This window comes from Anas platyrhynchos, chromosome 1 (genome assembly GCF_047663525.1).
Source record: "Anas platyrhynchos isolate ZD024472 breed Pekin duck chromosome 1, IASCAAS_PekinDuck_T2T, whole genome shotgun sequence".
NCBI lineage: Eukaryota > Metazoa > Chordata > Aves > Anseriformes > Anatidae > Anas > Anas platyrhynchos.
In genome coordinates this window covers 65,298,721-65,314,047 of record NC_092587.1, presented here as the reverse complement: position 1 = coordinate 65,314,047, position 15,327 = coordinate 65,298,721, and the positions used below count along the sequence as shown (strand labels likewise).

The 15,327-nt window shown below is 40.3% G+C and overlaps 1 protein-coding gene across 1 annotated transcript in view; it reads right to left on the bottom strand.

Moving 5' to 3' along the window:
• Positions 1-15,327, bottom strand: part of BCL2L13 (BCL2 like 13) — a 39,547-nt gene that overhangs the window by 10,482 nt on the left and 13,738 nt on the right. Inside the window, exons 5-6 of the mRNA XM_038186595.2 lie at positions 13,230-13,299; positions 6,621-6,764 (exon numbers count right to left, since the gene is read on the bottom strand). Coding sequence (XP_038042523.2) covers positions 6,621-6,764; positions 13,230-13,299 — 214 coding nt within the window. The remainder of the gene's footprint in view (positions 1-6,620; positions 6,765-13,229; positions 13,300-15,327) is intronic.

Below are 15,327 nucleotides of genomic sequence, written 5' to 3'. Positions count from 1 at the left end.
GGTTCAGTTCTTACCCAAGTTTAAGCAGGCAGGTAACAGCTAGCTGTTCACACAAGGGATGATTTGAATAGGCAACTCATTCAAAATTACACACACACACACACACACAAAAGCTATACAGCCAAATGAGCCAGCCATACACTCCAGATCTTGATTTTGTCTAGAAAAGGCAAAACTTCTGAGAGGAGTCAGAGAGGAGTGCCACCTTCCGGTGGAAAAAAAGTAAATATATGCTGCCTGAATCTTTTTTCTCCTGCAACTGAACAGACTCACATAAAATGGACTGAGAGCAGCCCTGAGGAGAAGGACCTGGGGGTGCTGGTGGAAGAAAAGCTCACCATGAGCCATCAATGTACGTTTGCAGCCCAGAAAGCCGACCGTACCCTGGGCGGCATCAAAGCAGCGAGGCCAGCAGGGCAGGGAGGGGATTCTGCCCCTCTGCTCTGCTCTGCAAGGCCCCACCTGGAGCCCTGCGTCCAGCCCTGGGGCCCCCAGCACCAGGACAGGGACCTGTGGGAGTGGGCCCAGAGGAGGCCACGAGGCTGATCAGAGGGCTGGAGCACCTCTCCTCTGGGGACAGGCTGAGGGAGCTGGGGGTGTTCAGCCTGGAGAAGGGAAGGCTCCGGGGAGAGCTTACAGCGGCCTGCCAGTGCCTAAAGGGGCCTGCAGGAGAGCTGGGGAGGGACTCTTGGTCAGGGGGTGCAGTGGTAAGACGGGGGGGTGGCTTTAAACTAAAAGAGGGTAGAGTTAGATTAGGTATAATGAAGAAATGCTTCACTCAGACAGTGGTGAGGCCCTGGCACAGGCTGCCCAGAGAAGCTGTGGCTGCCCCATCCCTGGAGGTGCTCAAGGCCAGGCTGGATGGGGCTTTGGGCAGCCTGGGCTGGGGGAGGTGTCCCTGCCCATGGCAGGGGGGTGGAACCAGATGGTCTTTAAGGTCTCTTCCAACCCAAACCCTTCTGTAGTTCCATGTAAATCCCCAAGGCAACACCTTGAAATACAGGAGGAAGTGCTGACAGAAAGCAGAATGTTCCAGAAGAGCAATTTTTACAATAAGAAATTCAAAACACAACCCAGCTAGAAGTTTCTTGGGCTTGAGTAGTGAACTTTACCTTGTAACATAATCTGTCAAAGACAAATGGACTCAGGCATTTCTTTCCTTGTTACAGCAATGAAAAAAGTACTAGGAACCCATTAAACACTTTTGTGCTTATAATCTAGTGACTGAAAAACAGGAGGCAATGAATTATGAACTGGCCCGCATCCAGGAATCCCAGAAGATCTCCCCCTGAGGAAATAAGCAAGTTTCCTGCAGTAACACGTTTCCCCAGAGCTGGGAGTACATCTGTCATATGATTTCTGCTGTGACAGAGGTGTAGCCGTACGCTGCCGAACCGCTGAAGTGCCGTCCGTGCCGAGGGCTGAGCAGGAAAGGCTGTGCCTGCAGCGTCGGTGCAGCTTCACCCCCACCCCTGCCAACAACTCAGTGGACAGACTGCACCCTGCCTCTGCATTCAGAGCTGGGCTATGCCTCTTCGGATCCCTTCTGAATTCAGATTAACAGCATCACCGTGCTCGTCCTTCAGAGAAATGGATTATTACAGAAGGGCAGCTCGCAACACCCAGATCCAAAATTGTTCCAAAATAATAAATCCCCCAGTCACTCACTGTAGCATTCATCTTTATGAAGCTCGAGATAGGTGGAGCCAAGAAAAAACCCAGCAGAATCCACAAATAGGACTGTCTGACTTAAACTTTCTATTAAAAGACAAGAATGGGAAAAAAAGAATGCATTGTTAATCTGAACCAAAATAAATCACGCTGATATTAAAGCCATTGCTCCTACCCCTTCAATGCCTGTTTGACTAGAACACCCTTCAGAAATGATCCTATTGATTCCCCTGTCCTCTGGCATAACCTCTGCTACCTGCAGAGTGGCAATTCCAAAGCAACACCCTATTAGGTTTTAGTTGTAGCAGTGAAAATCGAAGTAAATTCATTAATTTAGAGACCATTTCCTTAGAAAGACTGATCTGAAGTTGTTGAAGGACAAAATGAAAGGAGATCTAGTTGCTCAGTCATTCACCATTTAAGTTCCTTTTCCTTCAGCCACAGTGCCTAAAAAAAAAAATATTACTGTACTAAAGAAGTTCCATACAAAAAAGTGGATATTTCATTGCCATTTTCCATGACACAGATACAAAGTATAATTATTTTGAAAGGAAAACTCCTTTATAGAACTTCTTTAATTAGATTCCCCTTTCTTGCACCGCTACCGTATTAAACTTACTTATCTTTCCCCCAGTGTAGCAAGTCTGTCTATTTTTGCATTGTCATTCTGGAGGCAGACACCTGGGCTGCTGCAGAAGATTTTAATCTCCAGTTGCGCACGCTGCCTGCCTTGCTTGCCCGGGATGACAAGTGCCTCTTTATCTTTTTTCTCCAGATTGTTAACAGACTCTAGTACGTACATTATTCAACGAACAGCAGCAAAGAAAATGTCAGAAAGAGCAGAAAAGCCCAAACCAAAACACTGGAGATAAAGAACAGCCCTTCTGAAGCTGAGATAAGGAACTGTAAACACTAAGCATGCTTTAAGGAAGTTTACTTTATCCTCTCCAACACGGGCAAATGACTAGTTAATTTCAAATCCAGCTCTGAACATCATAAGACACAAACCCTGGGAAGGCAGAGTTGATTTCAGCTATGGTCATAAATACAAACACAAGCCTCCTACTGAGAGAAGGAAGGTTACTGATTCCTGATGAACACCAACTGCATACATTTATTTCACCCCTTTCAACGATATGAAAAGCAGATGGGCTTGTAACATGAGAGTGAATCCGAGAAAAAAAGAAACACCACCTAGCTTCCGAGTAATCTTATACTTTTTCCCTTTTACAGACATCCCCAGACAGATGAAATCTAACCACTGAAATCAGAATATGCAGAGCTTGAGAAGAAATCAATTACTTAGGAGGAGGGATGGGAAAGGAAGAGGAAAAAAAAAAATCCTTACCAACTGACTGGCCTTACTGTGCACTTCTCCAGGAGATCAAGAATTGCTTCTGATGCAGCAACATTCAGCCCTGGAGAAGTCAGGCAGAGGGAAAAGGGAGGGGAAGTAAGAGGAGGGGAAGGGAGGAGACAGGAGGAGAAGGGAGGGGAGGGGAGAGCGTGTACACCGCACGTCAGTTTGTTGAGCCCTAACATTGCCTTTGGGAAGTAGAATGAAATTACTGCCAAATCTGACTGGGAATGGGCTTGTGATGCTTCAAAAACAATACAGAAACAAGATCCAAGCATGACCGTTTGGGTTCAGAACAGAATCAGAAGGAAGAGATGTGCATTCTCACATGGAGCTATTCAGAGCACTTGAACCCCCAAACGTGCTTTTTGCTCCAGTGAGAGATGGTTCTCAAATTTAAAGTCAAGCAGAGTAAATGTAAAAGCTGCAGCAAAACCCAACACTGCAGTTAGTGAGAGAGGGAGCCCATCCAGAAGAAAGCAAGATTATTTTGCTTTCCTAAAGTCTTCCAAACTCAGCTTGCAGCTACTTGCAAACCTATGAGACTGTAAACTAGATGGAATAGTCATTTCAACTCTTCATACACAGCCATTTCCATGCCAGCTGCATCCAAACACAGCATGCAATGTGCTGAAGGCAGACATCCCTCCTCGGAAGACTTTTACCCTACAGCAGTACAATAGACTAAGAGGAAGGGCATCAACACACGCATTTTGATAGCATCAAAGTATGATACACACTCGCACATGCACAAATATGACAGTGATTCTCCCACCAACTGTTACAACCCAGTCCCACTCCACCATTAAAAGCTAACAGAATTAAAATTTTAGTGCCTGAAGGAAAAATGGGAGGGGAACATTCATTGTTCAACTCATATCTCATCACCACGTCTCAACAGAACAGAGATTAAAAAAAAAAAAAAAAACAAAGTTATTTTGCACCTTAGAGGTGCTACCTTCAGTTTAGGTACCCCAAATTCCCCATTCCTCACAAGCTGTGCTGATTTCCTAAAATACATTGCCTCGCTATCCAATGTCTCCACCTTGATTCCCTTGAGCTAGCAATTTTGCTTCTAATTGTTGTTGTCTACTGTCCTCTATCATGTGCTTTCCCAGCCCTACAAGACACCCAAGCCCACAGATTAGTTTGAAACCTTGCAGAGAGGCAGAATCTCCGGAGCTCTATGTGCTGTACAGCAGCAGCACAGCGTTACGCAGCGAGTGGTCCCGCTGCATGATGCAACACCATGCAGCGCTGACTCCACAGCACAGCAGTTTGGGCAGAGGAAGGGCTCATCTAGCCCCTGCTCTTCCAACTGACTACTTTTCTTCTCGCAAAGGTAGGTTTCAATCTGAACACCAAGGAGGATCCCAAATCATACAGTGCCAAGGGAATAGACAGAGCCTTGAAGGCTACAGGTTCTATTCAGGTCTAGCACTGCAAAACAGGCTCCCATAAAGCTGTCCTCTGCTGCTGATCCACAAAACACCAGATAAGCTGTTACGGTATCTTTTCAGTTCTAAATAAAGAGCTCTTGCCAGCTGCAGGAAAAACTTATCTGCACACCACTCTGGAACAACATAAAACCCCAATCTTTTACTGTCCTAAGAGTGTAATTCACTGGAGACTCCTAGGTTTATAGATCACCCGTGGCTCTAACAAAGCATTACTGATAGCTTGATCTGGCACACAGCACTCCTGTGGCAGATGCTTATCTTAAAAAATGCAAAACACTTGGGTGATAGCTAACAGCCTGCCATGTGGCTGTCCCAAACCCTTCCCAAAAACACGAATATCTTCCACTCCCTGCTCTCAGCATTGCCGTCCCCAGAATACCATTCCCAGTAACACCAGAAGCAAAGCAGGTCCCCCAACCCCAACCCCACAGCAACTCACAAAGGGTTAGCGCGGCTACGCTAACTCAGTTGGAAAGGATTTTTGTCACCTTGCCTCTTTCCTCGCCTCTTCTGCTGTTTCAAAAATAGCTCTGGCTTGTTTGCTGTACCGCTTGTGTCAGTCTGATTTTATGCCTGAGTGGATGTATACAGACAAGTTCGTAGCCCATTAAACACTGCCTACCCAGACCTGTACGTACATGCACAGTCACACAAACACAAAGCACACCCCCCTCCCTCGGAGGCCATGCTGAAAAGCCGCTTGTTTTCAGAGGCTTTGCGCTGTATTAAGTATGTTTATAGCAGGCCTCAAATAGGGGATAGAAAACAGACCACAGTCTTTTCTGAGGTTTTGAAAAAAGAAAAAAAAAAATAAGGCCAAACAGCTCTATCATCCACCCCCCTCTTAAAGTTGTAAGTAAGGGCCTTGCCTGTGATGCAAAGACTTTGAAATGGAAATGCATTTATCAAGTGACCTAAGGTCATTTGGATGCATGCTGTTCAATGTTTCTGTCCATTAAAGACAAACAACCCTCCCCCCTCCCCCCGAGGTTTTGAAAACCATTATCCACAATTGCCAGGAAGTGTAAGGATTTCGGTAGGTGCAGAAATACAGAAATTCTGGAACTACTGCTAAAGAAAAATTCAGGTAACATCCTGAAATCTGAGAAGTCCTTTGAATGAGATTTTTCCTACTAGCACTTTTTAATCACTCAGTTTTACTGAATAGTTTTTCTTTTTACAATAAATCAACTTGCATTTCCCTAATCCCAGATTAATCCCATTCAAATCTGGTATCCTTCCCAAACACAGTAATCTAAAGATCAGCATCCTTTACCACAGCTCCACCTTCAAGACCCAGCTCATCACCTGTGAATTAACTGATACTTTTTTTTGATGTATCTTTCTCAGTATGCCATGACTCAGGACTATTGGTTATCATGAATTTAAGACTTCCATAACAAAATGCAGCACAAAGCAATTTTGCTTGGTCCTATATAAAATCCAATATGCATTAGCTATTAAATAATAAATAATAATAAATAAGAACCTACTGACATTTCTGTACTACATGCTCCCCAATTACTCATCTGCTAAAAACCCTTTGAAATTTAAGAGGAGAAAAAAATAACATTTCCAGCAGTCACTGTAGCATGAAGACAAGATTAAAAAGATGACCCTCTCAGGCACTGTATCTCTTTTACTACGAGTCTTTGCATGTACATGTAATTCTGTATGTATATTAACAGGAAAGAGCATTCAAACAAAAGCTCAACCATTAGCATATTAACAAAGTGTATGAAAAATAGTTATTTTACTCCTGAGGACATCTGCTATTTCAACAACAGTCCAAAACACCAGACATGCAAAGAACTGAAACAGACCAGCTGGGGAAAATGTGGGGTCCGATCACATAGGTCTTCAATACCAACTTTAGTAATGAACAGGTAAAAGTCAATTATGCCTTGGGGCAGAGTGAAATACATTACTGCCCAGCATCTCTTTCCAAGTATATGGTCCTGACCTCCTGAATTTTTTCTCCCTTTTGAGGCATCCATTCTCCCACAGGCTTAGTACGAGCAATTCCTCTTAGCTTTCTGCTTTAAGTACGAATAGCTTTTCTACTATTAAGACCAGTCTTACACTTAGAAATAAGCTTCGAACAAAATATGGAAATTAAACTGTTTTCTTACCCATCCTCCTTGTTGAATGATATAGTCCGCAGAATAGTCTTCTAGATATGTCACCCCAAAGTTCACAAGTGCACTCAATGGTTCCTGGCCTCTTCTGGTTAACTCCATGAGGAATTGCTGTAGCAGAACCAGGGGTACCAAGACCTTAAACAAAAAAAAATTAAAAAAAAAATATGAATAAATACAGAAAGCCTTATCAATACTATTGTGTAAGTAAAATGAAGAACTCATGTGGTCTATGGAAAAGGCCTGGATCTACAAGTTCAGAGTTATCAGAGACTATACACTTCATTTTTATGAAGACAAGAGGTAGAAATACAATACAAAACAGTAGGAAATCTAACAAGCAAAATACCACAGTGTAACTTGGGAATTTCACAGAACAGTACTGCAGTCATTTCTTGAGCCCCATGTTCCCCAACATGAGATTCAGGTAAAAAAGCACAATGGGTCCAGAACTTACTACTTCAGAAGTAAAAAAAAATGCAGCTTTATAGGTAGCTTGAAGGGATACACATCAAAAATGTATTCAAACAGCAAACTCACGTACATTCTTTAATAGATGCACTGTGCTAGACAGACTCTAGAAGTTGATGCTCTGTTTTTTGACTGGACAGAAGCAAACAACTTGGGCTTGATGGGTTATAATAAGTGGGGTTACATCAGGCTGGTGGGCAATCACTAGTAGGGTTCCCCAGGGCTCAATTTAAGGAGATCTGGGGGTTCTGGCTGACTACAACTTGAACAGAAGTCAGTGGTGTGCTGTGGCAGCCAAAAGGGCCGACTGCATCCTGAGGTGCATCTGGCATGGCATCGCTGGCTGGTCGAGGGAAGGGATTGTCCTGCTCTGCAGCAGCCTCATCTCAAGAGCAATCTGTAGTCTGGGGCACCACAATATAAGAAAGGCATAAAACTATTAGTGAGTGTCCAAAGAATGGCTACAGAGGTGGTGAGAGTCTAGAGGGCAAGATATATGAGGAGCAGCTGAGGTCCCTTGGTTTGTTCAGCCCAGAGCAGGCTGAGGGGAGGCCTCATGGCACCTGCAGCTCCCTCATGAGGGGAGCAGAGGGGCAGGCGCTGAGCTCTGCTCTCTGGGGACAGCGACAGGACCTGAGGGAACGGCATGGAGCTGGGACAGGGGAGGGTCAGGCTGGGGGTTAGGGAAAGGTTCTGCACCCAGAGGGTGCTCGGGCACTGGGACAGGCTGCCCAGGGCAGTGGTCACAGCACTGAGCCAGCCGGAGCTCAAGAAGCATTTGGACAGCAGTCTCAGCCTGTTTTTTTGATGGTCTTGTGTGAGGGCCAAGAGTTGGACTTCATGATCCTTGTGGGTCCCTTTCAACTCTGTATATTCCATTATTCTATGAACTCCCCACAGCAGCATAACATTACAGGCATCGTTAAAGTGATAAACACATACTCCTCTCTATGTTTAAACTCTCTCTCCTGTGCCAAATCTACCACGTACAGAATTCCCTGCCTCTGTTCCTGCTCCTATTTCTCCTTCCAACTATAACTGAATGTTCAGCCTTAACCCAAATGTGAATTGCTCTGGAAAATGCAGTAATCTGTGAACTCACCTCTTTTATATAACACAGTTCTAGACACTTCCTTCTGAAATTATGGTTTTGTTTGCCTAAACAACATGCAGGTGAACTTTTAAACTCTAAATTTATTCTCCTAGAGCAAGCAAGTGGCCCTCTGGGCAATGTTTATATGCAGTACTTTGGCAAGTTCAGGAAAAACTAGTATGAATTGAAGTCATTAGCATCTGAAAAAAACTACTATAACACAAGAGAAAGATAAATATTAATTTTACTGCATCGAGTTTATGACAACTGCATTGCACTTCTCTGTAAAGGCTGAAGAAGGTCATTAGAACACCGTGCAAATCAGACCACTGTTTCCTGCCCACACAAGGTAGATACAGGTTAACACTATTGTACAGTTTGAACTCTAAATGCCTCCTTTCTTTCCCAGTCTTGTCCTCCTTTAGCCTGATCTTCTTTTCTGTAAATATCCTCTTACTATTCCCAAAAATCACACCTTAGGAAGCACAGCCGGAGGAAGAAGCATAGGAAAAGGAGGCTGGGTTTGAAATTTGTACTTAATCCATGGTGAAGTCAGACTCAGATGGACCACTAAAAACAGACAGGGCCTTAAAAATGCCTGCAGTCTGGTAAATTTAAAGTGTTCTAGTTGATTAAAAACAGATAGAGTCCAATACTATGAAAAACAGATTATATTACTGTTCTTCTGGGAACAACAGTAAACACTTCATTCACTTAACTAGAAATGAGATGCTGCTTGAATTTTAAAAGCCTTGTGGTTTTTTGAGTTTCTTGTAATTAATCTCAGCCCAGAAGCAGAAAAGATGCAAACTCACAGTTACATGCACAGGCATAAGGAACAGGTCAAGGTGAGATAAGTGTCAGAGGAAATTGAAGTCTTTTTGGATTAAAGAAAAAAATAAATATGTCAAGACTAGGTATCTTTCGAAGGCTTTGAACACACCCACAGAATTCTACAACAGGGTGAACCTTTCCATCTCAAAATATTTGACATTTACTTTAAGATCAAGGGAGGAGAAACAAAGGCAAAAAAGCTGCTTAAGAAATTGAGTGAATTCAAATTATTGCTTTCTTCCTTTGCCAGTTTAAACATCCAATCCATCTACTCCTCCCAAATTTAGCATGTCTTGCTGGTCCCTTACTCTTAAGACCTAATTCAGATGCTGACATTCAGTTCCATGCAGACCAAAAAACAGCCTGGTTTTCCTTTCCCACTGAAATTACAGACTTCTACCTTTGAGATCAGTAGGAGCAGGACCAAGTTTGCACAAAACTAACCCAAATTCATGAAAGAAAACAAGTTCACAGCACTTCCATTAAGGCTAGCAACAACTTTTTGTACTTAGGTGTAACTACATGCATGGTGATGAGATTTAAAACTAGACCTAAGTAAAAATACAGCCTTAAAAATTCAAAGCAACTGCAATTCATTCCATCACCATTGCGTACCGAAAGGAGTAAGAGAGACCTTTTTTACTTTGACTAAAGAAAACAAATACAGTATCAAGCAGAGCATGGCAGAAAACAGTTGAGGGGAGAAACTTCTAAGGAATAATAAAAATATTTTATGATCAGAAGATTTCTGATTGTGTATATGAAAGATTTCTGCCAGTTATACTATTGCAATCCCACACTACAATATTACAATTCTGAAGAGAGATCTTGAAGATTTTAATTCTTAAGTTATATTGAAAGTAATTGCCATTCCTGTGTATCTTTTTACTATTACAAAAATTCACTCAATTCTTTACATGATTAGTTCTTACATTTTTGTTTTATTGCTTTAGCTTTTTAGCTTTGTTTTAGCTCCCATTAATCAGTAAAAATGGAACATTAAGATAACTACTAAGATAACTATTAAGATAACCTACTAGTTCAGTTGACTCTAAATATCAGTTTGTTATCCTTTTATCTGATGCACAACAGTGGAATTAAGTACTTTTGGAGTATTTATATAATATTATTTTTTAAGCAAAGCATAAAAAACAAATAAGTATTTTGTTGCCAGATTTTAAAATATATTCATTACAAAAATAATACCCTGTTTAAGCTTGGGATGTTTTTAATTTGGTTTTGTTTTAAAAAGAGCCTCATCCTTTTCTTTACAGGATCTATCGTAGCTATTATTCTCACATCACAATTTCTGAGAAATACATGAAATATTTTTTTCTCCTGGAATTCCTTTACTGAGAACCAGCACTTCAAATATCTACAGGTAAACTTTGCTTCTGTGGGATGTTAGTGGAAAAACTGATGTTCCCATGCATTTGTTTACCTGGCAATATTTTCTTATTCACATGAACATTGATGTTTTAGTGACAGGAAACATTCTTTTACATTCCATCCCTCGTAAGTTAATCACATCTCTTCAGCAGTTCAAACATACCACTGCACTCTAGAAAAGGTCCACATTTACAAATGGAAAAAATACTGGCTACATTTAGAAGTGTCTTCTTTCTGCTTATGCCTGCACAACGAACAGGTTCTGTGAAAACTGGAGTGACTAAAAAATTGACACCTTGCCAACTGTAAAAGAGACAGATTGAGCCTTTGTCCGCATTAACTTGCAACCAGCTAACTTCACTATTTTAATCCAATACATACCCAGCATTGTATACTTACCTGTGTCTCACATACACCTAACCTCAAGCAAGATTTACAAAGACTGCTTTGAGTCTGCTTTGTGCCACAGAAGTGCTGCACCATTAGGGGATCAGTGAGGCTCTCTGAGCTCATCTCATTCAACATATTAAATAGCTGGAGCTTTTATATATACACATATATAATAGATACCTATACATACATACACACAAGATGGATCTGATAACGTGTCAAATGTGAAATCAGAGTAGAAAAACAGTTCATTCCGACCTGAGCTCCTCACCCATGTCCAGGTTGCTAAAAGGGACCAAGAAACTTGCCCTTCAACAGCAAGGACTCAGAAATTTGAAGTGAGATCTTATATATTAGCTTATATGATACTAAAAGTAAGAACATCTTGCTGCGTGAGGTTGCATGAGGTGCCACTACTGAGCACAAGAGATGCAGCTTACCTGAAACTTAAAATATATTTAATCTATTAGATTTAGTAATTTTATTTCTTCTAGTCTGGATCAAACCACAAGCCTTGATCACAGATGTACCAGCCAAAAGTCTGTCTGTGGGAAAGCACTTTGACATTTTTAACCCGTCATATCTGACAATTGCTGTGTCTTTCCAATTTCTGCTCCACCCAAGCAATTAAGGATGTGTGATGGCCACAGCATGTAACAGGGAGTGATTTACTATTCCGTTTAGCTAGCTCAGCTTGTTGTATGTTTTCTTAACTTACACAGTTAGTCATCAAAGAACCTAAGCTTCAATTCAGCAATACTTCTCCTTAGAGGGATGGAAAGCCTTCATCATTCTTAGCAAACTGACAAAACCAAATTCAGTAAGAGACATCTTTGTGGAAAATCTGAGGAAGTGTCAGGAAACTAACCTGTTAAAGAGCTATCTATGGAGTATTGTATTTGCTTTCTCTTAGGTTTTTCATTATAAAGTACATTTAACATATTTAACTACTAAGTATATTTAGCATGGAAAACACTTTATTAATTGTAAACTACTATTCTTATTAATTTGCCTTTCCCCTTTTAAAGTAGTGGGCATATCTTCACTGCTTCCCACAGTCCTTTGTTCTTACAGATATCTATGAGTAGATTTGCAGGAGCAGAAGAGTCTTCTCATAGCCAATTTAAATACAAATCCTTCATGAACCTGAGGCCAGCATGGCCTCATTTTGCTGCATGTCTGCTAATTAGACCTAACACTGTGTGTCTATTTATAGCTACTTTAAAAAATTATTTTGCGAACAGCTTCTTCTTAGAGTGAAAATTAAGTTAGACTGAAGTTGGAGGAGAGATACCTAGATCTCTTTTGTTATAAAATATGATGCTGGTTAAGACGATAAAGGAATTTAAAAGGAAATGAAACCAATACAAGTGTATTCCATCTCACAAAACAAGTATTATTAAAGGAACTACCAGGCATTCCTGAAGTATCAAGCTACCACAAAAACAATATAAATGGATGCTGTATTATTACACAAAAATTCCATTGTTTTGCTTGTGGACTAAAAGTTTTGTAGCAACAAGTATTATGGGTAAGTAAAGATGATGGCAAAGACAACGTATGATTGATATTCTCAATCAAAAGCTAATAGGGACCAAAACCCATTAATCACAAAGGCTGCACAAATGTAGCAGCAATGGAGGAATCATAAAACTGAATCATAAAACTCCCAATACTCCCAATCGATCTACCCGGTGCTATAGCTGCAACAGCTGTGTACCAACAGCACATGGAGATGCAGTAGAGAATAAATCTCCATCCATCTCCCCCGGCCATCTGAGCCATAATGTCTAGCTTTATGCCCATTTATAGTTTTCACCAGCTGAAAAGAAAAACATACCCATCTTAAAGAACCTTCTTGATAATCAGATTTCATGGTTATTTAAGCTAAAATGCTATGAGTCATAATACAATAAACCAAAAGCAAACACACCAATTATAATTGACATAGCCATGGGCAGTAACTTGTCAAGAAACATTAACAAACTGCTTTAAAAGTGCCCCACGCCCTTGCTTAGATGATCAGTTTCTAAAGTATGCAGGGAAATCTAGTTAAGGAGGTAAAATATTTCTTTTAAAAAATTAAAATAGGAAAAAAAGCACTTAAATTTTAAGACTAATTTTTAAACACTCAATTTATGATTAAATTTGCAAATATTTCATTATTTTTCTGATGCACACTGAACCTGTCAGAGAATGATTAAGATTACAAATTTGAATGGTTAATGAAAGATAAATTTTGGGGACAGTAATTCTACTCATTTTACATTAAAACTATTACAAAGACAGTTCACTTACAAATTTGCATGCTGTTCTACAATGAAGCTTCATGTCATTTGAGACAACTCCTGAAACCAGGTATGCACACCCTCATGTTTCCTGAACAACTGACACAAGAGATAAAGTGAAAGTCACTTATTTGGTACCTTGTTCCATCCACTGGCATGAGCAGCTGTCTCTTGTGTGCGCTCTCGATATTCTTGGTATGTCACTGGCCTGCAGAAGTTAAATCAACACTGAAAGTTATAAAAGGAAACAAAAGAACAAGAATAAAATAAAACTCTCAGTTTCCAGAGAATGAAATATTTTCACATATATAAAGCAAATAATTTTCAAGAGCAAACAAGACTCATATTTCAGGGCATAAAACACCATCACCAGACAGAGGAAGGAAGATACCACCTTCTCCCAGGTACACAATTTCAAATAATCGGTTAGGTGAATTTTATAAGAATTTAATAGTCTACAAATTGAAGGACATTAGAAAAGTCAGTTCTCTGACATGCAGACAATATTTCAGATCTCTTGAAGATTGTTTTTTATAATCTAAGAATCTGAAGATAAAAAAATCACTACGAAATTCAACTGTGAGATGGAGGTCAATGCAGAGTGAAATTTTCATAAATAGTAGAGACTACAAACAACCAACATATGCTTAACAGTGTTAACATTATTTAAAGTTCAAGCTTCTAGTTGCAAGGAACAGTACTTTCGATCAAAAAAAATTCATTTTATTTTAGTAGACATCTCAACAAGGCTTCCCATTTTAGAATTATCACATCTCTACCTCTCTGATTCAGATGATAAAATTCCCCTCTCTTCCATATTCTTTCTTCCAAGATCTAATAATATCTTACAGTCAGTAACAATGAAGACTTCTTGACAAGTGACAACAGAAAATACACTCTTTCAAAAGCAGTTGTCCCAAAGTCAGACCATGATAGCAGACAAATTTAAACTTTGGCTTCAGGGAGAAAGTGGTAGCTGGTGTTGGACAGAAGAAACTGTAACTGCTTACTGAAATTTAAGAATCTGTCACAATTTAGTAGCCTTGCTATACTCTAACACAAAGATACTTGTCTATGCGCATGTAAGAGGAGAGGAAAATACCAAATATAAGCAAAATAAATAAGCATTGTGCCAAATAACACTACTGTAGGAAACATGAGTGAAAGAACAGAATTAAAGCACGCTGAGGGAAATATAATTTGGGCTTGTCATTTTAAGTGCATTCTCTTAACTCCCTTGGTATTAGTTCCTTTGGAATGCAAATCCAAATGAATCAGTAGGATGAGAAGAGCAACAACAGCTGGAGGAAGGTTATTATCAAGGGATTAAACAGCAGTTCTGGTTCACCTTATAAAAAGGCATGCATGTCACCCCATTTTCATGGGTGTGTGTGTTTATATATACACACACACACACGAAGAAAATGACAAAAAGAACATGACAAAGTTTTCCTATAGAAAATACAAGAAGCCTAGAACACCAGGCTACAACCAGCCACATAACCACTTCATTTTCAAAGGCCTCATATCAGGAACTCTCCAAAGAGATCAACCTAGAAGGAACCAATACCTACAATGGTCAATACCCCATTATCTACAACGTGTAAGACCTTAACATTTTAAACACTTATTTTTTTTAATTTAGATACACAAAACAGAGAGGTTGCAAGGCTTAGTGCTGATTTTCCAACTTGTTGCCAGTATGTTTTTATTTTTTTTTAGTTTACAGTAAGGTATTTTGCAAACCCTTATCTCTTTGTAAAATACTAAGTACAAGTTTCTAAGGTCACACAGGACAAACGCCTGGCCTGTACAGGCAGATAAGCTTCTGTCACTTTTGGGGGAACATCTTTTGCGACTTAGGAAGAAGTTTGTACCCTACATAGTATTTTCTGTGGTTAAATAATTTTTACTTTACACAACAGTGAACTTACTGTTTGACCCTATGAAACCTGCATAGGGAAGCAGACAGTATATGTATTTATTTCTGAAAGGTAAATGGTGAATTGGCAAACTGTTTTTCCTGTGGATAACTGATAGAAGAGACAGCTGCCTCCATCTGTCTGGCCAGATGTTACACAGGGCCTTTGATATTGAATCCAGGTTGGAGTTCATCGGTCTTAAATAAGAACAGTCATAGAAAGTCAACAACTGTTATAGTTTCTACAAGAAGACAAGCTAGTTCAGGAGTCGCAGGATCACAGAATGGCTGAGGCTGGAAGGGACCTCAGGAGGT